The sequence below is a fragment of the Cajanus cajan genome, chromosome 4, assembly GCF_000230855.2.
Source record: "Cajanus cajan strain Asha chromosome 4, NIPB_CcT2T_4, whole genome shotgun sequence".
NCBI classification, from domain to species: Eukaryota; Viridiplantae; Streptophyta; class Magnoliopsida; order Fabales; family Fabaceae; genus Cajanus; species Cajanus cajan.
This window is the reverse complement of record NC_138520.1, coordinates 77,161,031-77,182,130: the sequence shown is the minus strand read 5'-3', so window position 1 is coordinate 77,182,130 and position 21,100 is coordinate 77,161,031. Positions and strand designations below refer to the sequence as shown.

At 29.5% G+C, this 21,100-nt stretch overlaps 2 protein-coding genes across 3 annotated transcripts; one reads left to right on the top strand and one right to left on the bottom strand.

Moving 5' to 3' along the window:
• Positions 1-260: 260 nt before the first annotated feature.
• On the top strand, positions 261-9,637 carry LOC109802922 (RING finger protein). Of its 2 annotated transcripts, XM_083073142.1 has the most exons (5): positions 261-1,637; positions 1,841-1,891; positions 2,064-2,136; positions 7,934-8,015; positions 9,002-9,123. In XM_083073142.1, the coding sequence occupies exons 1-4, from the start codon at positions 733-735 to the stop codon at positions 7,985-7,987; spliced, it is 1,083 nt and encodes a 360-aa protein (XP_082929268.1). In that variant the 5' UTR covers positions 261-732; the 3' UTR covers positions 7,988-8,015; positions 9,002-9,123. The 2 variants fall into 2 exon arrangements, with proteins under 2 accessions (XP_082929268.1, XP_020219926.2); XM_020364337.3 differs by lacking the exon at positions 7,934-8,015 and having other exon boundaries at positions 279-1,637; positions 9,002-9,637.
• A 6,860-nt stretch (positions 9,638-16,497) lies between these two features.
• LOC109802767 (uncharacterized) lies at positions 16,498-17,636 on the bottom strand. Its single transcript, XM_020364167.3, has one exon. It carries the CDS (start codon positions 17,479-17,481, stop codon positions 16,675-16,677), a length of 807 nt encoding a protein of 268 aa, XP_020219756.2. The 5' UTR covers positions 17,482-17,636; the 3' UTR covers positions 16,498-16,674.
• Between the last annotated feature and the right edge of the window lie 3,464 nt (positions 17,637-21,100).

Below are 21,100 nucleotides of genomic sequence, written 5' to 3'. Positions count from 1 at the left end.
CTTAAACACATAACTACTTAATTAATTACGTCATTCTTACATGAGAATAATTTTTATACGATCATCATTTTATAAAATTTCATGATAACAAAGCTACTTCATATTCGATTAATTAACGCATTATCAACATAATGATCTTGAGCACGTAATATATTTTTTTAATGACATAGTCATCCTTGTTATAAGTTTAAGAAAATTATCAAATGACATTGTACATATATAAACTCTCATTAGAATAATGTTGAAAGACATGTATGTAAATATAAAATATAATAAAATAAATTATTTATTCAACTGACAGAGAGACCACCATCTCTCGTGTTCTTTCTCTCTCTTTCTTTCTCTTTTTCCATTCCCTCATAGCTTCTGCAAACAGTTCTATCCCACAAGCTTCCAAACAAAGAGAATTAATGGAAAGTGAGATTTGCAAGAAAGAATTATTTAGTTCCCTTTGTTGTGGCTGCTGCAGCACCTGCTTCTGAGAATTATTATTATTTGCATAGTTGATGGCTTTCTTGTTACTATTAACTCTCTTCCTTATTGATCATGATATCGATGATGGAAAACCACTATGCAATTCCTACTCCAAAACCTTTTTCACAATATAAACCCCAGATTCCAAACCGTTTCTCCTCTTCTTCTCAATCTTCTTATGGCTTGTGTTGAGATCAGACACGTGTCCAGCTACTACATCATCATCGGGTTTGGTTTGGTTTGTGGGGTGAGTCCAATATGACCATGGTTCCTTCTCAAAACGGGAAACAAAATAGGAGTAGTGGTGGTGGTGATTATGTTATTTACGGTAACACAACAACGAGTGGTGCTATGAACCAAGTTGAAGTTGAAGGAGGCTACAATTGCTTACTAGGATCTGATTTTGTGGTGAGGAGGCACATGATGGCTGAGCCTGAAGAATCATCGAGACACAACACCACCACTAACGAGGAAGCTGAAGCTGAAGCTGGTGGTTCAACCTCAAAGGAAGAAGAAGAAAAAGGAGCAAATTTAAACAACAATAACAGCAACAACAACAACAATAACTGGCTTCAATTAAGCATAGGTTTGACAAGCACAAAGCAACAAGACCGTGATCGAACCGATCCAACAACAACAACAACCGGTTCAGGGCTTGTGGAGTTGGACTTGCTTCCTTCGCGGCGGAGCACGGAGATTCCGGCGGCGGTTTTTCCGGTGGTGGCATCAGGAAGAGGAGGAGGAGGGTCTAGTTTTGGTGTTTCTTCTTCTTTGTTTTTTGAGCATCAAACGACGTCGTGTTCTTCCATGTCCATGTCTACGGCAAGTGGTCCAATTTCCTCAACCTTTGGCCATCAAGAGATGAACTGGGCTTTTGGTCCACTATTTCCTCATAATTCTATGCCTATTATGCCCTCTTCCGCTTTCACTCTTCCTCCTCCTTCTTCTTCTTCCTCCTCATCACAGTCTTGTTACTCCTCTTTGAGGCCTCCCTTAGGGTCTTACTTTCCAACACCCTTTCATCCCTTTCCTTCTTCTTCTGGATTTGATCAATATGACGTGGCTGGGGCTGGACCAAGCTCTGATGTCACAGTTCGAGTTGTTGATCCTCCTAGAAGACCTCATTCCGGAATATGGTTCATGTTACAAGCTTCTCAAAATCAGTAAGCCAAAAATTAATAATGCAAATTAATAACTATTGTTTTGTTTTATATATGTTTGTTACATTTTGTTTAGTTTCAAGTACATTTTTCTCTTTTTTCGTCAGCTATATATTTATGCATGCAACTAGCTAGTTACGCTTGTGCAGTTTAATTGATTTCTGTGACGAAATTGAATTCATTTGATTTTAATTTGTACAATGCAGGGCGAAAGAACCATTCTTGCCTCAAATACCTAAGAACTACCTTAGAATTAAGTAAGTGATTTTAATTATTTTTTGTTTGTTTGTTTGTTTGTTTCTTCTCTCTCTTTCTTGAGCAGCTAGGGACTTTTCTTGTCAGTGTGTAATCAATGTCGTTTTGATCATGATTTGATCGTATTTGGAGCTGCGAAACTCATCATTTCTTTTTGACTTTGTGAACTTTCAGAGACGGAAGGATGACAGTTCGGTTGCTATTGAAGTATCTGGTTAGCAAACTCAGACTGGAAAGCGAATCAGAGGTACTTCCAAGTTTCAACCATCTCTTTAGCTTTTTATATTAATTAATTAATTAATTAATTAATTAATTAATAATCTATGTGTGTATGTGCTTGTGGTAATTAATAATCTCTTAATTAGCTAGGGATTCCATCGTTGCTCTCCTAGTACTTGTCTAAGTCATGCACATTTCTAATCGCATTTGTTGCTTTTTTATAAGCATGTAATTAACTAGAGATGAAAATTAACATAGAGGATCACGTAGGAGTGTCCGAAAAGGAAATAGAACTACGTTTTCATTAAAAGTACCAAAGTACATTAAAATAGAAACCTAGTGCGGGTTAGAAAGATGAAAGATACATCATAACAAAGCAGTTTCATATCTACTGATGGACAAGTATATACGTTTCTTCCATTAAAATCCTTCAAAAAGAGTGTATGCTGGTGAGAAGTATGTTTCTCGGAAATCATCATCTTTCACTTCCGTTTTGATTACATCTCATACTCATTCAGTGTCATGGTAACATGATTAGAATCATGGTGTTTGTCTATCCAACTAGGACCATATACATGGAGCTTCATTCCACATAGGATCCTAAGAAGGTTCTATTTGTGTGTTGTGTTTGGTGGTGGGAATTGTGGTATTATTAGGTAGGTGTACAGAAACTGTTCAAAAGGAGAAACTTAATTAAAGATATACAATAATTACTAATTAATTAATCGAGAAAAAAATTATATATATATAGTATTATAATTCGAAACAGTACCCCCAATATCAACAAGGAGCTTCCTTCTATGAAACTTAACTTTTGGCTAAAAAGAACAAAGATAGTGGGAATATATATATATATATATATATATATATATATATATATATATATACACGCAGTTTCTTCGTAATAATCAACCCGCGTATGCTCGAGTAGTTTATGATTTCTGTGACTTACCATTAATTTGCATGAAAGTAACCTTTAAGTGGTTACTCCACGAGTGTAGGAAAGAGAGAGTATATTGCTAAATCAAAATGATAATCTTTTATGGCACTAGAACTAAACCTACATAGATTTTAATTAGATATGTGTAGAATGTAGATCATGTAGATAACTAGTTTATTTGGGAAACTAATTAATTAGTCTGCTTCATTTACATCTGAGACTCTCAGGGCTTATAGATTATCGAGTAGTAATAGGTATATATGGTCTATGTATTTTCATCTAAGTGGTAGTGCTTTATAACCCTAGTATTAATAATTTTGCTGAACATATGTTCTTGAGATTGTGCATGTTAAGCTTTTGTCAAAACTTAATGATACACGATTCAAAGTACAGAACTAGTATTGAATTGGGTTGGTGTACTTTCAGATACTTATGATATACGCTCATGATTAAACATGTGCACGAGGCTATATATGCATTGAGTGATATTATTAGAATGTGCGCATTATAGTGTGTCGACCCAGAACTTTAAAATACTTCATGCACACTTCATCATCGAACACCACTACTACTTGTTGCCTAATAATTACTAAAAAAAGGTTTCAATCCTCAGAGAAAACGAAGCAACACATATATAACCTACATCATAATATCCATGCATGCCCTTAGATCTGACCTATAGCTAGGAGAAAAATTAAGATCTATGTAAATACAATGATTAGGTGCTCACCCCACTCGTTTATCATTTGCACTTAACTGATGATACCTTACTCAGTTTTAGCATGCCCTTTATCAACCCCATTGAAACATTTATAAACCAGTTGATTTTATTTTTTTCCGCTAGCATTTTCCATGGTAAGCAACCCTCTTTTTATTTTTATTTTTTAATGTTTTAAGATTGAAATAAGATTGATTTCTTTATATTTGTATTCCTGAAGTTTACGACATACTTCCATACCAATATTCTTTCCTTCAGGTAGAGACACACCGTCGGTAGATAATGAACTTTTATAAGGATAATTATTGTTCCTCCATTGACTTAAATTATAAAATTTTTACTACTTTTAAGTATGAACCTTTTTTTTGCTATCGTTATGATAATTTAAGTCACTTTGAATATTAAGTCTTCTCTTATTTTTTAAATTTCCCTCCTCAAATCGAAAAGCCTTTAACACTTCCATCCCGTAACACCCCCCCCCCCCCCAATAGTTTTCTCGGAGTATTTGTATCTCGGTCTAGTTATTTAGATCTTCTCTCATTTTTTCTTTATCACTGGGATTTGCTTATTTTGGTGTCAAAAGAGTTTTTTCTTAACAAATTTATGGAAAAACTTAAAAGAGACATCAATTATTTTCTTGAAAAATAAGCTTTTCTAATTTAACAATGTTTTTAATAAATAAATCGTCGCTAAAGCTGATGATTTATTGCAAGTTAATGCAGTATTTTTTTAATCTATTTACATTTTATTACAACAACTTTTAAAAAAATATTCGAATTTTTTGTTCAATTATAGCCAACCTTTTACAAGAGTTTTTTTGGCGGTCGAGATGATATTCGTTTGTACATGGAGAGGGTTATGGTTCCTTGGAAATGAAATCGAGAAGGAAATATATATAATTTTTAGGTTTTCAATCTCGAGTTCGTATTTTGTCTGTATTTGCCATCAACAAAGTGTTATCCACAAAACAACAAAACCAAGGTACATGTTTCAAATAGAATAATGGTCATAGAGTCTTCATGCCAAACTGACAGGAAAAAACAGAAGCATTAGTGTCAAATGTATCGAACATGCATCACAACTTTCATTGAGAAAGCCAATTGTTTAATTGAATTTGTAGTCCACTATACGCAAAATCTTATATACGTTCATGGTATGCATAACCATATTGTCTAAAAGATATATCATGTGAGGTTGCAGGACACATAGACTCGACATTTTATTCTGTTCGTAAGATTTTCATGCAATTATACTTTTTCGGTCAACCCTCCTCGTTGCTGTTTTTTATTTTCTATTTTTTTGATATATTATATAGTATGCTTGCCTTCCAACTCATGATCTTTAGATGAGATCAAGACACCATTTTATTCTCTTTCTCATCCTTAATATATAATATCACAGATTGCTGCATTTATATATACATCTTCAATGATCATAATTTACTATTATGATAAGAAAGCATATATTTGGTGAGAACATGTTACCGTAAAGGAGTTAATTAATTTTGACAGTATAATTTTAATAGATATAAAAAATATATTGAAATAAATTAATTTAAATATTTATAATTATTTAAGATTAATATGATTACAAGTGTTTTTTTTCTTATTTAAAAACTATATGGTAAAGATTAACCATTTATATATGTAGATGCAGGGATGTAATTGAGTTTTACTAGTGCTTACATGAATAAATTCACGTCTGCTAGCTTATTTAAAAAATGATTAAAACTAATTCTTTTCGTCTCTCTAAATATTTGCTCATATATATAATTTGAAGATGTTAAATAAAACTTAATTTCAGATACATAAAACGTTTACCTTTTCTCAAAAATTATTTTAGGAAGTAGACAAATAATTATTTCAAACACGCACTAATATTTATATTATATATGGTATATTTTAGTTCTTGATACAAGGAGATGACCATTGAGAGAATGAGAGCTAGCATCAACTAAAGTTTTTATATATGCTGATTAATCATCATTATCATTAGAGTAATCTAAGTTTGTTGTAGTTTATATAGAATGAATGACACACTGCAACAATTCCCTCTAGCTGCTTGTTTCAATTTCTTTTTTCCCTGATGTTGTTTGTTATAAGAAGTCAACCTAAGACTACTCGGTTTTATAGACCTAGCTGCACATCATAAAATAAATAAATAAGAATATGGCTAGCTGGAATTTGCATGTAGTTCCCATGCCGACCGGAACGGCAAACCTCACATAGTTGACACGATTTAGATTTGGAACTAAACACCCAATCATTAGGTCTATAATGAGTGTATAGATCCTCCAATTTAACCTATATATATACCGAAACATTTATTTTCTTTTTTATCCTTTTTATTTCTCTCTCTTGTTTTAATTAATTTTATCACATCATTGTTATATTTAGTTATCACTTTGTTTCTTATTTATTTTTCTTTTTATTTCTCTGGGTTTACGCATTAAAAATACGGTGAAGCTTGTATAGAGAAACATATATGTAGCGTAATGGAAAACATATTCAAAGGGTTTAGATAAAAACAAACCGTTTTGTTTTTTAGAATAATATGAACATGGATATAATAGATAGTCAAGGCAATAATGAATGCAAGAAAGCAAAAAGATGTCTTTCATGGTGGAAGGTGTGTATCCCTCGCTTTATTTTAATTTATTTGTTTCTCCTTTTCCTTTCCTTGTTGCTTTTGTAATTTATAAAGAGTGCATTGACTTTAAGATGTAAAAACAACACATCTTCAACTTGGATATATCTTTATGATCTTGGCCTACTTAGTTGACAGCACTACTCATTCTATTCATACAAAAAGGTTACGAGATATTTGTTTGTTAATTTAACTCAAACATCATATCCTAGGGCTTCCAAAATCACACGTGGACCCTGTCATTCTCACCACTCAATACCTATCTGCATGCCTTCTCTCTTTCGTCACGCTTTCGCTTCATATCCCACAGCTAATGTAGGCCCTTCCCATTTCCATTTTCTCTCCTTTTCTACGGAATATTTGGCTTAAAAGCTCCATCAAACTGTCAAGTGCTGCACTCTCATGGAATGCAACCAAAAGAAAGAAAGAACCCCATTATGTGTAGGCAGCATCTTCCACCAACCACAGTATATATGGATACTAACTCTAATAAGAACAAAATCTTAATCTAATTCTCTGTACTGTCATGTCCAGTTCAAAATCAAAATTCTCCCAAAACAAATTAATTTCACATCTATACAATAAAAAATAATATTAAAAAAAACCCTAGAAGATACATGCATATCCTAAAATAATATCAATAAAAGTTGGTGAGTGATATGCATGCACCATTATAAAATAGTACTAATTGGAAGGATATATAAAAAACTACCCCACTTTAATTAATGGTTTATTGATATTGTTTTCCATGTTCAAACCGGTGGAATAATATTAAATAAAGCATATGCAGTTTAGTTTTATTTATATGACATATAGAAATAGTTAGCTAGCTAGTCGATGATGAAAAATCAAAAGGGCTATTATTTCATGTAGTAATGTTGACGCTCGCATGCATTAGGGTTTGGGTGGCGCAACGTGATGGAGACGTGCATGATGGCCATGAAAAAATTTAGTAATATAAACGCGTGATTAGGTCCCTTCGAAGGAGGAAACGAAGGGGAGTATACAAGTTAAATATATTTTTTATATTAAACTATATGATAGTTTTTTTTTTCTCTTTCTAGATTGTGCTTTTTCCTATTGTTCGCCGTGCTTCATGGATCCACCATTGCATCATATTATATTGTACGTTATGGTGTTTATATATATTTCTTGGGCTTGGTTCAAACTTTTTTTGTAATTTATTAACAATAGAGGGTGATTAGTGATATATTTATTGCGATAGTATTTGTTATTATGATAGTAGTAGCATTAGCATATGATATCCTATGATATAATAATAGTATTGGGGGCATATATAGAATATAAAACACTGAAGTCTAAGGGATGATGATTATGGCTTGGGAGCAAAGTCTGAATGGGCCCCCATAATGATTAAAGCTAGGGCAGTTTTTAAGATCGTGGGTTGGGTGGGCATTTCCACGATTGCCCGCTGACCCAAATATGCGTGCATGCTTAAGGATTTAGGAATCTCTTGGCTTAAAGGAAAAATTACTTTTCTCAAACATTAAAATGAAACAGGAAAGAAAGAAAGAAAGAAAGTGGAGATGTGGATCAATCTTATGCGTAAAGTAGAAGTTACAAAGATCTTATATATGCGTTGGTAAGTAGGCCCAATACGTAAGCCACTGACAAAGCATGACTTCATACTGATTTCATATTCACTACATTTTTAAACAGAAAATATACATGTACATAATAAGTTTTTTGTCATGATAACTTCAATTTTATATTTATTTTATCAAGCTTTTTTCTTTATATTCTTAATGTATAACACTACTGTATCTGTAATTTATTTCAGTGTATCAACCTAAAAAAAAAGTTAGATTAGTAGTGATTAATTAATTTGCAAGAATTTTAGTAGCTGTTTCTGGTCTCTTACGTGTGCATCTGAATTAAATGTAAGATTAAATGATGTGACGATTAGTGGAAGAAATTAATAATATACCAAAAAAGTCAAATATTTGAGTATAATTAATTAATTAATTAATGATGTAACTTATATCTCCTTGTGAAGTCAAGTAATTAAGAAAATTACTTTTAACAGTCGTTTCTCTCTTTTATTTCTCTGACCAATTAATTTGATTACATGAAGATGACTACAAGTACAAACAATATTAATATGACATATGTGTGTGTATATATAGTTTCAACATATTGTAGAGTCTTTACTTGAAAGTGAGCTAAAGCGAGCCGTCGCGTAAAGACCGATATAAATATTAGAATTGAGAGATTATATATGGGAAAAGTAAACATAATGATGGTCTTTAGTATGTCAAAATAATGCACATAAAAAAGGTACAAAAGAATTGGAAAAAAGATGGGAAGAAGGGTAATGAACATTACATTCATCATTTCTTATAATCACGCACTTGATGTAAAGTTATGATCATGAGTTTATATTAACCATGGGCAAGGTCAAGTATTGTATAATTCCGTTGTTTTTGTTCCATATATTATTACTTTTTTATTGTTTCACATCATGCATATTAATTTCTTGTGGTGGTGGATATATCACTGTATAGCCACGTGATGTGTATAATGAGGAATAATAATAATAAATGTGCAATGAATGGATTACTATTGCAGATAGAGATAACATGCAGAGGGCAACAACTTTTACCTTTCTTGACGTTGCAGCATGTGAGGGATAACATTTGGACTCCGAGGGACACCACACGACCTTTGCTTTCAGATTCCTCAACCACAGATCATGTCATGGTGCTCCATTACGGTAGAATAAGCACTTCTTAAAAGGACTTCCCACAAGTTATTATAACCTAAATGTGCCTCACATCATGCATGGTCTTAATTGTACCCTTGTTAACTTATCTAAACCCTTTTCTTTTTTCTTTTTTTGCTTAATTAGTTTTTTTCTCTTCCAATTTTTCTATTCTAATGGGTTTTGATTATTATTTATTTTGTTTTTTTCTTCCCCTTTTATATTTCTTTAATTGACATGGAGATTATGGAGAATCACATGGACTATCCCCTCAAAAGTGTTTATTCCATTAGGGTTTTGGGTGGGTAGCATTACCGAAATTGTACTCCCATGTTGAGAGCGGGGTGGGTGAGGAATTGCCATCAACTGTATTATCAAGCACAAAACTCAATCTAATTTGATCCACTAACCCATTTTCCCCTTTTTTGTTCTCATTTATATGGTTTATTTATTCTCAAGCTAAAAGTATATATACCAATATTATGAGCAATTCATATCAATTATTTATGTGAGTAAGTAATATCAGATTTAAATTATTAGTTAGATATGTGTATGTATTATTGATTATAAGCGTACATTTACTTTCAAAAAAGAAGAAGATTATAAGTGTACATTTCCTTTTATAATTAGCTTACTTTTATATTATAATTAATGTCCTTTTATGGAGGAGATGAATGTAAGTTGTTAGTTTTGTAAAGCTCTGAAGCGAGAACAGTACAATAAATTTGCAAATAATTCATGTGTGTATCGTTGCTTTTAATATTCAAAATATAAATTAAAAAGTTGAGAAAAGATTTATTTCATTAATACACTAAAAAAATTATGTTGTAGTAACACCCTATAGTGAAATAATATTTGTCACTAAAAACTATTTTTACATATGCTAGATAAAATATATGTTAATATATTGTTAAAAATATGTAAGTATAAGTTATTGTAATACATAATATATGTCATTGAATCTCATTAAAAATCATATGTATAACTATATGTCTAAATTTATATTTATGTATATTATATCTATAATAACCCTTTTTATATGTTATCATATGTAACATTTTCTTTTTGTTATTATTAAATATTCTTTTTTACTAATAAAATATTAATTAAAAAGAAATTTTGTTTACATTTAAAATTTATAATAGATATTCCAAAGTCATTTTAATTAATAGAAAAATGCTTTGCAAATACTACCACCATTATATAGGACAAAAATACCTCAATTTTTCTCAATAATTAGTTTATACAAATAATTTATATAGTTAATATGAAAACTTGTAAGACATGTGAGGAATGAGAGTATTTATTGACATTACTTTTGTACCTACACCGAGTACACAATTAATTTTATCGCTTTAAGTTTTCATCTAATAAGTCTTCATTTTCATAGTTTTCATCTTTCATATCTTTATAATATTTGGTTTTACTTACCTAGAGAGAGTCAACTACAAACATTGTCTGATAAGGGAAAAGAAAGTACCTACAAAAGGTGTTTCGAAGCTTAAGTTAATCCTTAATCTCAGACATGTCGATATAATTAATACTATAATAAATGTTAAAAATATTTTTTATATTTTAATATATTACTATTTATATTAATTTTATTAGGCATGCGCCTTGATAATATAGGCACATTGTCTACTTAGTTACCTTTAACAATATTTTTGAATTATTTGTAAACTTATCTAGTACTTATAGAATTTGAAGAGTGTTCAACTTTACCTTTCGGTTAAACCCTTCCAATATAACTTCAATTTCAATAGTGATAAATTAAAAAAAAATGAAAAAAACATATATAACAAGTAGAAAACTTAATTAATTATTCATTACTATGTAAAGATTTTTTTTTATATCATCTTTCAATCAAATTTTATTATGTATAATAAATTTATTAACAAAGTCTATTTAAAAATCATATATTTTATGATTTGTTATTGATTGATGATGTAAAAAAATTCTACATTGTCAATGCATGGTCATTAATTAATTATTAACTTGTAATAAAATTTAATTAGGTTAAATTTTCATATTTTTGAAATTTTAAGTCTAACTTACTTGTTTAACATAGATATTTTTTCTTTCATCTCATTTCATCTCTTTGAAAATATAGTCTATGCTTTTAAATAGGTTGAAGAACTTAATGTTCAAATAGACTGAGACTCAAAAAAGCTTATCAGCATACAGGTCAATAAGCTTTTAACTTTAAATAAACTAATAAACATGTAATTTTAAAATATTATGGTAAAAATACAGTATAATAATAATAATAAAGGTTTTTTTTCAATTATTAATCATTTAAGTCAACAAATACGTTTGATATAAATTTTTTTAAATGATATTTTTAACTATTCATAGAGGATGTGTAATTTTTTTTAATCATAATTTAACTACGTTAAAAGTAATGATTAATTTTTGTTAAAAATTATGAATGCATATAAAATAAGTATTTTATTCTTATCATAATATATTTTATATACAAAATTATAATTCAAATCCTAAATAATTTAATTAAAAAATGTAAGTGTACTACTTGTATCTAATAATCGGAGGATGCATAGGTTAATACCTATAAGTGCAACATAAAATTTGTTTTTCCTAGTCGGGTAAGACGTCTCTCTTGTTTCAACATTTAACTTTCTTTCTTTTGAATTTGCTTGGGCCAACATCCCACTTTCTTTAACAACCTATATGATATGGACTGATCCACTTTGTTCTGATTTGAGAGTCCAGTTATCTGGACAACTCTTGAATGGAACTCTCCAAAAATTTATCAAGCCCAATAAACAACTGTTGCCTCAACATCTGAATCATCAAACTTTTTTTTTTTTTAATCATGGATTCAATCATTTTGTTTAGGATCATTAATAGGTAAGTTAGTTATGTATAGCTCGTGTTTCAATTATTTTAAATTTTAACATAAATCTGTAAACACATTTCCCTTACACTTAGTTAAATTAAAAATATTAAATTCAATATGGTTAGAAACAAACTGAACTAGTTACAAACTATTAAAAAAAAAATAAGACACTTGATTTTTATCTTAATTTTCTTTTATATAGCAACGAGATTCGAACATGAAGTCTTATACAAGTTATTCAAATCCTCCCATATTAGGTCACCTTGCACTATTAAAAAAAATTGAAGTTAAATACACCCTATAATGAAATAATATTTGTCATAAAAAATTAATTTTATTTATAATTACATTATCATAATTATTAAAAAGTGTTGATATAAATTATAGTGTGATACATAATATATTGTTGAATCTCATTTAAAATTAACACTAAAATTATGTATAAGTATATGTCAAATATATTCATACATACATATATTTTTAATAATAATAATTTTTATATATCATTATATAGAGTTAATCACCTATACACTGTCAGTATATAATTGATGACCAGTGTAAAAAAACTTTACACTGATAATGTATAGATGATTAACTACATTATATATAATATTTCTTATAGTGTTAGTACTTGTTTGGATTATCATTTAAAACGATGTAAACAAAAATTCTCTCATTCCAAAGCAGAAAAATGAAAAGTAATAATTTATTACTAATTTGTTACTTTTACATTCAACGGCTGCTTAAAGATTTTTGACGATAAATCAAACACACTGTTAATAGGTTTAATTCACTCGTTACATACAAAACTTTTTTTAGGAAACCTATTGGACATTAAAACCAACAAAACCGGTTATTTGAAGAACAAATCTTAGATAAGAAATTTTATTAGAATTAGAGTTTTATCTTGAATCATTTATCATATATTACAAAAATAAAACTGCAATTCTAATACGAGAACAGTAACAACAATATATGATACTTCATGCCGTTTAATCTTATTTTAAAAGACATGGCATGAAAGTTATATGAAAATAAAATATGTAGGGAAACTAAAGTTGATTGCAGCAATGTTGTTACCCATAAGAAAAAGGGCATCAAATAGACAATTTATAAAGCGAGTATGAAATGATGGGCAAATGCAGAAGAATAATGTGATACAGTATGAATCTGCTATTCTGTTAGTTTTGCCTACATCTAAAGGGGCAAGAGCTACATTACACTGAACCAAAAGAAAAAGGGTGCAATAAAAAAGGGGGGAGTGGCTGCTGTCCCAAGCCAAGAATATACAATCTGTCCCCAATTTTGTTTCCTTCTCCTTTCTCACTCTATTTCTGCTGTTGCTTTGCTTTGGTAAGTCAATCCTAAATTTGGGCTTCTCAATTGCCCCCAGCAACACCAACTCCACATATTGCATCCTTACTTCAAAAACTCTATTTCTTTACACACTGGAACCCTTTATTAACACCTTTAATTTATATTTATTTTTCTCTTCTTGTGACACGTATCATCAATTATATCAATTACTCATCTCTATTAAAGTATAGGCACATCTCAAGTGTCCAAAAAAATCTTTTTCTCTATGAACCCCTCATTGCTTTCTCCACCATCTCTGGCCAACCCATACCATACCACCTTTATTTTCTTTAAGCTGCTATCCCAATGTATTATGCCCTCTTTCAAACATTTCAATTTGAAATGTATTAAACATTTTTCTGAAAGTTTTATTACAAAGTGTTTGTAAATGTTTAAGAAATGGTTTATAAAACATTTCCAAATTAAATTTTCAATAAATATTTAATACATTTCAAAATTAAAATTTTTAAAGTATTTTGAATGTTGCTGAAATAACATTTTGAATATTATTGGAAATGGGTTTTGGGAATTTAAATGTTTTATTATATATATATATATATATATATATATACATATATATAAGGATATTTTTAAACAAAATTTTAAAAAAAATAAAGATGGTGTGAAACTAGTTACAAGGTATTAAGTAAAAAGTGATTTCCAAACACAACCTTAAAATCAAACTACCCAACTCTCTGTTTTAATGTTGAGTATTATATTTTGCACTACAACAAAAGTCCAACCTTCAATGGCTGGACCTCTCTTCCATACCATGGAATAGGAGCCTCTAATCTCACTTGGATTTTATTAGAAACAAAAAAGAGAGTCACGTAATTCCTTTCTAAAAGATTCTCGTCCACATCAAATTATTGTCTCGTTACTTTTCTAATTGATTATAAACATTTCTTATTTTATGAGCATAGAAACCCCCTAGTGCCGGAAAAGAGAATCACAAAAAAGATGATAATATGTTTTCATTCTCGCGAGAGTGGTTGAGAGTTAAAGGATATTAGAGCGCAAGCAACTGCAATTCCATTCAACATTTATGTAGAGGAACCTCCAACAACAATCAATAAAAATTTGGATAACATTAACCAGACATGACAAATCAATCAAGCAAAATAGATTCTTAACTTGTTTGGAAGCAAAATAAATGAATCCAACAGAATACGGATTTTGGACGTGACGAAAATGTTACTCCTTCCGTTTTTTATTTATAGTCGTTTAAGGTTTTGCACGAGACTTAAAGAAATGATTGATATTTTAATTTTCAAAAATATTTATTACTTACTTTCCTATTCTACCCTCGACTTTTTTATAGTATTTCGTTAGAAACATATTTTCCTTTTAAATGTAACATTAACTTCACATAGGTGGTTGAAAAAAAAATAAGTAAACATTAGAAATAAATAGGTACATTGTTCAGTAAACATACATTAATTATCAAGAGTAAAAATAAGAAAAAAAAATTAATAAGTCATTGATTTTAATAAAATGACAATGAAAAAAAAACGACAAATTCTAACAAAACGACTATGAATAAAAAACGGAGAGAGTATATTACTAATCATATTATAGTGCCCTGCATTTAAAGCAATAAGAGAATCTCGTATGGAGATATAATATCATTCTTAATTCAAAAAGTAAGCTACTGAGCTTCAAACCATGATTAGCTTCACAAGCACATTGGACAATTTGAAGTTAAAACTTAAAAAGTAGTTCAAATGATACTATTTAAGATATAGTGACAACTGTTCCTATTTAAACATTCTTTTCTATATAACCAAATTCACAAGGAAGCTAATTGAGGCAACAACCACTCATTGGTTTAAGCTAAGGATTCTTAAAGTGTTTGTATTAACTTATTGAGTGTAAAATAATTTAAAATTAATTAAAATCAAACAAGAACTAGATATACTATGTCTTCATAAAAACTTCTCATAATGATCTCTAGAGCTGTGCCTACATGTCAACCAGTTTGATCTATATTCCAAATCAAATTTTCAGTTAATGTTTCATCACAGAATGTGAATCAAGAGGGCACCAAACTTCATTAACAAGTTACAAGTCCACGCATCACAAATTAAACAAGTGTTTCCCACTCTATTCTATAGATGTCAATCTATGCAAGTTAAGGTGGCATTGCACCGGGTTAGGAAAACTGTGGCAGTCAGTTGACTCCTAAGAATACAATGGAAAGAAAAGGTGTCTCCTAAACTACCATAAATGTTCTGACTATTTATTAATCACTTTGCAGAATTTATACATATTTATCCCGTCTATAAGATCAGGAAATCTTATCAGTATAAACTGCAAGCACAATATCATATCTGACACTCATGTAGCTGAAAAAGAAAAAAAAAAAAAGATATCCATATTTCAGTATCGTAGTTAGAACTTAGAATACAGATCAAGTAGCTGAAAGGTTAATCAAAATACAGAAACAAAATTTTATCCAGCCCATCATCTTATATTTTACAGATACACAAATTTATCGAGAGGACAAGATGCCTCAGCTTGCAGTATATCAACATAATCATTGAGTTTGTTGAACCGGGAAATGGCAGAATCAGAAATAAAATGTTGGTCTACACAAACCATACAATTCAATTCAGTGAACAAGCACTTCAGAGTGTTTGGCTAAAGGACAACCAGCACACATGATTCAAGGCAAACAGAAGAAAATGAACAGCCATTTTGTAATATAACAGTCAGCGGAAAGTAACAACCTTGAAGTCTTGCCCTAAAAGACAGACAAGGAAAGAAACAAGTATAAAATCTCCCTAACCCTATGCAGGTTTTAATGGAAGAATACCCAAGTTATAAGGGAGGGATCATTCTCATCAATTATAGATTTACAGGACAACTTAATTACGCTACATATTTCTCGAGTCATGTTTCCATCTTAGGAAACCACATCAATCTTCAGCTTAACTAGAAGCTTCAGGAGCATTAAATTGTACATAACGTCAAAATAGCAGTCTAGGAACAAAAGAGCAAAAATTTCAAACTTCGCCACTTGATTATCATTGACTAAGAGTGCTGCATTAATTAAGTGAGATTGCATGAAGTTCATTATTCTTCAATCAGGCAACAAAATCACACGGAAAAATGGGAAAGAAACCATGTCATCAAGAAGTTTCAACCAGATAACAGTCACTAACCCCCTATTGTTCATTCACCATAGATAAACAAAAACTCTTATACATACATACATACATGCACTTGTATCCACAATTCAAAGCCAAAACAAAAGAAACTCAAAAGAACTACACATACATATTATACATACATTCAGTCATTCATCTTCATTCCATTACATCACGGTCACGGCATGCATTTTCGAAGCTTCTGGATCGCAGTGTACATTTTCCTTCTGGAACCAACGGCGTTGATTCCCATATCCTTGAGATCCTCCAAAGTCAACATCGGAAGTAACTCATCATCGACCTCGTGGATCTCAAACATAGGTGCATACCTACTCAATCCTAACTCGAAAAGCCAAGACCTCACTCCCTCGCTCTTCCTCCGTTCCTGCGATTCCGATTCAACGCCTTCGTTGTCCGAAACCCTAACCCTAGGATCCTCGTTCCGATCCACGTGCCAATAATCAACACCGTTCTCTTCCACCGAGTGTACCGGACTCTGATCGTGTCCATGTTCGTGCTCGTGTTCGTGTTCGAAATCCCTAAAACCTTCTTCGTCGCCGTTTTCGTCGATCGTTGCTCTCGGAATCCAATTCGACCTCAACCGCTTCGTCGTTGGTCCTCCTCGCTTTGCTTTTCCTCTTCGGTTATTGTTCCCGAACTCTTCGCCGCCGTTGAGGTTCGCCACGGACCGCGCCTTCGAGGTTCTGGAAGACTCTTTCGGAGTCCGCCAGCTCCACGGCGGCATGCTCGGGCGGCGCGTGTGCGAGTCGTGACCGTGTGTGGCGGCGCGTTGGTCACCGATCTCGCCCAATCGGACGCTCGGTCGGCGCTGCCGCTTCGGAGCTAGAGCGGGAGGGGCGGCGATCTCGGCGCCGGGCTGCGACGTTGTTGCCGGATCCGGCGGAGCTATTTCCGCCGCGGCGTCCGGCGCGGAGGGAATTGGTGGTTCCGGCGGCGGTGGAATGGTTTCGGGCTCTCCCGCCATTGTGGTCACAGCGGCAGTGGCGGTGTGTGCAGGATTAAGGGAGATGGAGAGTTTTCTGGTGCGGTAGGGTGCAACGGTTCAATAACCTTCTAAGGTTTTGCGCCGTTCGATGGTTGTGATGCGATCGGTGAAAAAGGTGGATGGAGGCTAGTAGATTCAGATCTTCCGGAAAAGTCGTTGAATTGAATATTTGAATGGATAGCGTATGCCACGTGTAACTCACTACAGTGGGTATCCACAAATTATCCGCACCTTAATTAAATTAAATTAAATTAATTAATTAATCATTGGTCTTGGATGACTTCTTCAAGGATTGGGTTTGTCTTTCAATTAAATTAATTTTGTAAATTACTAATTATTTATATATATAAAAAATACACTATGTGCTTTATTATTTTTAAAATAAAATTAAAATAATAGAATAAGGGATTTATTGGACAGAAAGAAAGATTTAGAGAATTAAACTTATGAAAAAGTTTTTTAAAAAAGCTACAACTTAGTTATAGTTTTGTGGGATGTTGATCGTGTCATATATCATTTATAATTGTTATTAATTATTAATGAAAAAGAGAGACTATCTGATTTACTATTTTAAAAATAAAATTAAAATAATAGAGTAAGTGATGATTTATTAGAGAATAAAAAAGATTTAGAGAATGAAAATTATGAAATTGTAAATAAATTTTAAAAAAAGTACAACTTAGTTATTAAACTTAATTTTGTGGGATGTTTATCATGTCACATATCATTTGTACTTGTTATTAATGTTTGAGACATATATTCCAATTTAAATAATTATGTATCTTTTTTTTTAAAAAAAATAGCATATATTATTATTTTAATTGATCAACCTGATTTTTCAATTTATTCTGAATACATTAGGATAGGATTGATTGAAAAATATACAAACTTAATCCAATCTAATTATATTTAATTAAGTTTAATCCTACAAATAAGTTAAACTTAACTTAATTAGATTGCATCTTTAATAACAATTGATTATCAACATTCAAAAAGTGTAATGAAGACTATAGGTAAATACACAAAAAAAAAAATCAAATATAATCATCAATCAAGTCATATATGAGAAATCACACGTGTTATAAACTTCGATTAAATTAACTTTATCATTGTCAAATTAAAAAAAAAATCACATTCCACTGTTTTAATACATGTTTATCACATAAATTTAGCTTCCTTTTATTAATATTTATATTTTTTTAACACATTTCAAATGATAATTAACTATTTTATTTACAAACTTATAGGACCATGCAGCTTAAGAGTCTGATTGACACACACTAAAATACGTGACAAAGAAAAGAAAAAAACAAATACTTAAATTACTGGATACTTTTATTTTATATATTTTTTTATTAAAATTGGATAACACAAAAATATAATTTTAAAATTATAACATTAATTAATAGATTGAATTATTATTATTATCTTAATGAAAATGTCAATAACAAAAATTACAATGAAAATGATAATAATAATAATAATAACAAATAAAAAAAATGGATAATAGTGATAAGCTGTGATAATAGTAGTAGTGAGCAGCAATGATGATTAGGTACTTGAGTTAAACAATAATCATAAGAATTAAAATAATATTAATACAACAATGATAATGGTGGGTATTTTTTTAGGATAAAAATTTATTTTATAATTTATTGAATAACACAAAATAAGTTTATTATTTTATCTTTTTCCATTTTTTTTATTTCATTCCATAACTATTTAATAAATAAATGCGAAATAATTATATTTATTCTATTTTGTGCTATAATTTTAGAAAATCAAACAAACTTAAAGTTTTTTAAATTTAATAAAACAAAATTGAGATTAGAAGTGCTAAACCGTGTGTTTTCATAAAGAAACAAAATAGTTTGTTGATTAAAAGAGCCTTTGAATTTTTCTTCAGAAGACCATGGTAGTATTCCATGTGGAAGGATATATTGAAAACAAGTAATAAGAATGATTTTTTTCTTTCTTTTATAAATGTAAAAATAATAAATATTTGAATATTTTTTACAACAAATATTTGAATTTAGAAACTATAATAAAATTAATACCAACTTCTTTTTAAAGAAAATTGTATCCATTAAAAGCTCATTAAGGTTCTGTATTTGAATTATTTAATTAATAAAAAAATATAACTATTTTAACTAATTCTTATATATTAAACTCAAACTACTATTCCGTTTAAGAATATTTTTAAAGATTTTTATTTGATAAAAGAATTTATAAATATTCTTTATATATTTTTAATTTAAAAATCAATTTGAAATTAATACTAAATTAATTACACATAACCGATAAAAAAATTAATTAGACACATAAAATAGTAGTCATGGAAAAGTCATCAATACTTATTATTTAAGTTACTTAATACGTTCCTCTAAAAAAAAGTTACTTAATACGTACAATAAACATTAATACGTAATTAAAAAATATAATGTAGTGTTAGTTGTTTTGATTTAATGATTGTTTTTATTTTTTGTTAATCACTAAATTACCTTGATAATAATGAAATTACTGAGTTAAGTGATGAATAAATTTTAAAATTCAATAGAAAATAGATGAAGAAATATAATAGATTATGTGGCAAAATACAATACATATATTATTGAAGTAAGACTTAATGAAATAAAAATATTTTGAAAAATTATAGATAAAAAATGATAAAATTAAAATTCGATATGATAATAAATAAATGAAAAAATATAACAAATTATGTTATATATAATAATATCCCAATCTTTGAATGTAAGAGATAATTTTTTAATCCATATAAGAATCATAATTATGATATCAAATTTTGAATTTAAGATATTGTGTATGTTATTTTAAATCTCTCCCAGTTAGACTAATCTCCATGTTTTAATATAGGAGATAAATTGACTATTTATTTAGTATTTTTTTTTAAAAAGAAACCAAGGACAGTTAAAACTAATTTTGTATCAAAATGTAATTTACTTATTATAAATGTAAAGTATAATTTAGATGATAAAATATTTAAACAGAGTTTATTTTTTATAAAAAAATTTCTTATAACAAAGAAATTAAATTTTATATATGTAAGTTCATAACAACTTACACATAATTCAAACATTTGACTTAACCCCTGCTAACTATGTTTAAAAATTCAAACAATTAATACAAGTGCATACAGTTTGATGTGGTGTAGTATTCTAAATGATCTACGTTTTTTTGTTCTATTATTTCTTTATATAAAAAGAAAATTGGTTTAACAATAAAATATATCATATAAGTTTTAAGTTATAACATAACAAATCAAAGTTTAAAAGTTTGTTAAGAAAAAAGTCCATATTTATTATTTAATGTTTTATAGTATCTCCAAATGCAATACTTAAGAAAAAAAGAGATTTATAAAAATAGTTAAATTATATTTTTATTCTTTATCTTATTTATTAGATCTATATTAATTTTTATATTTTAAGATATTTATTTTGATTACTTATCTCTTAAATATAGTTTATATAATTTTTTAAAATAATAATTATTTTTAATTTTGATATATAATTTTAATAATTTTTTATTAATATAAGATTAAAAATTTATCTCGTTAGATTTATTTATATTGATATTATCG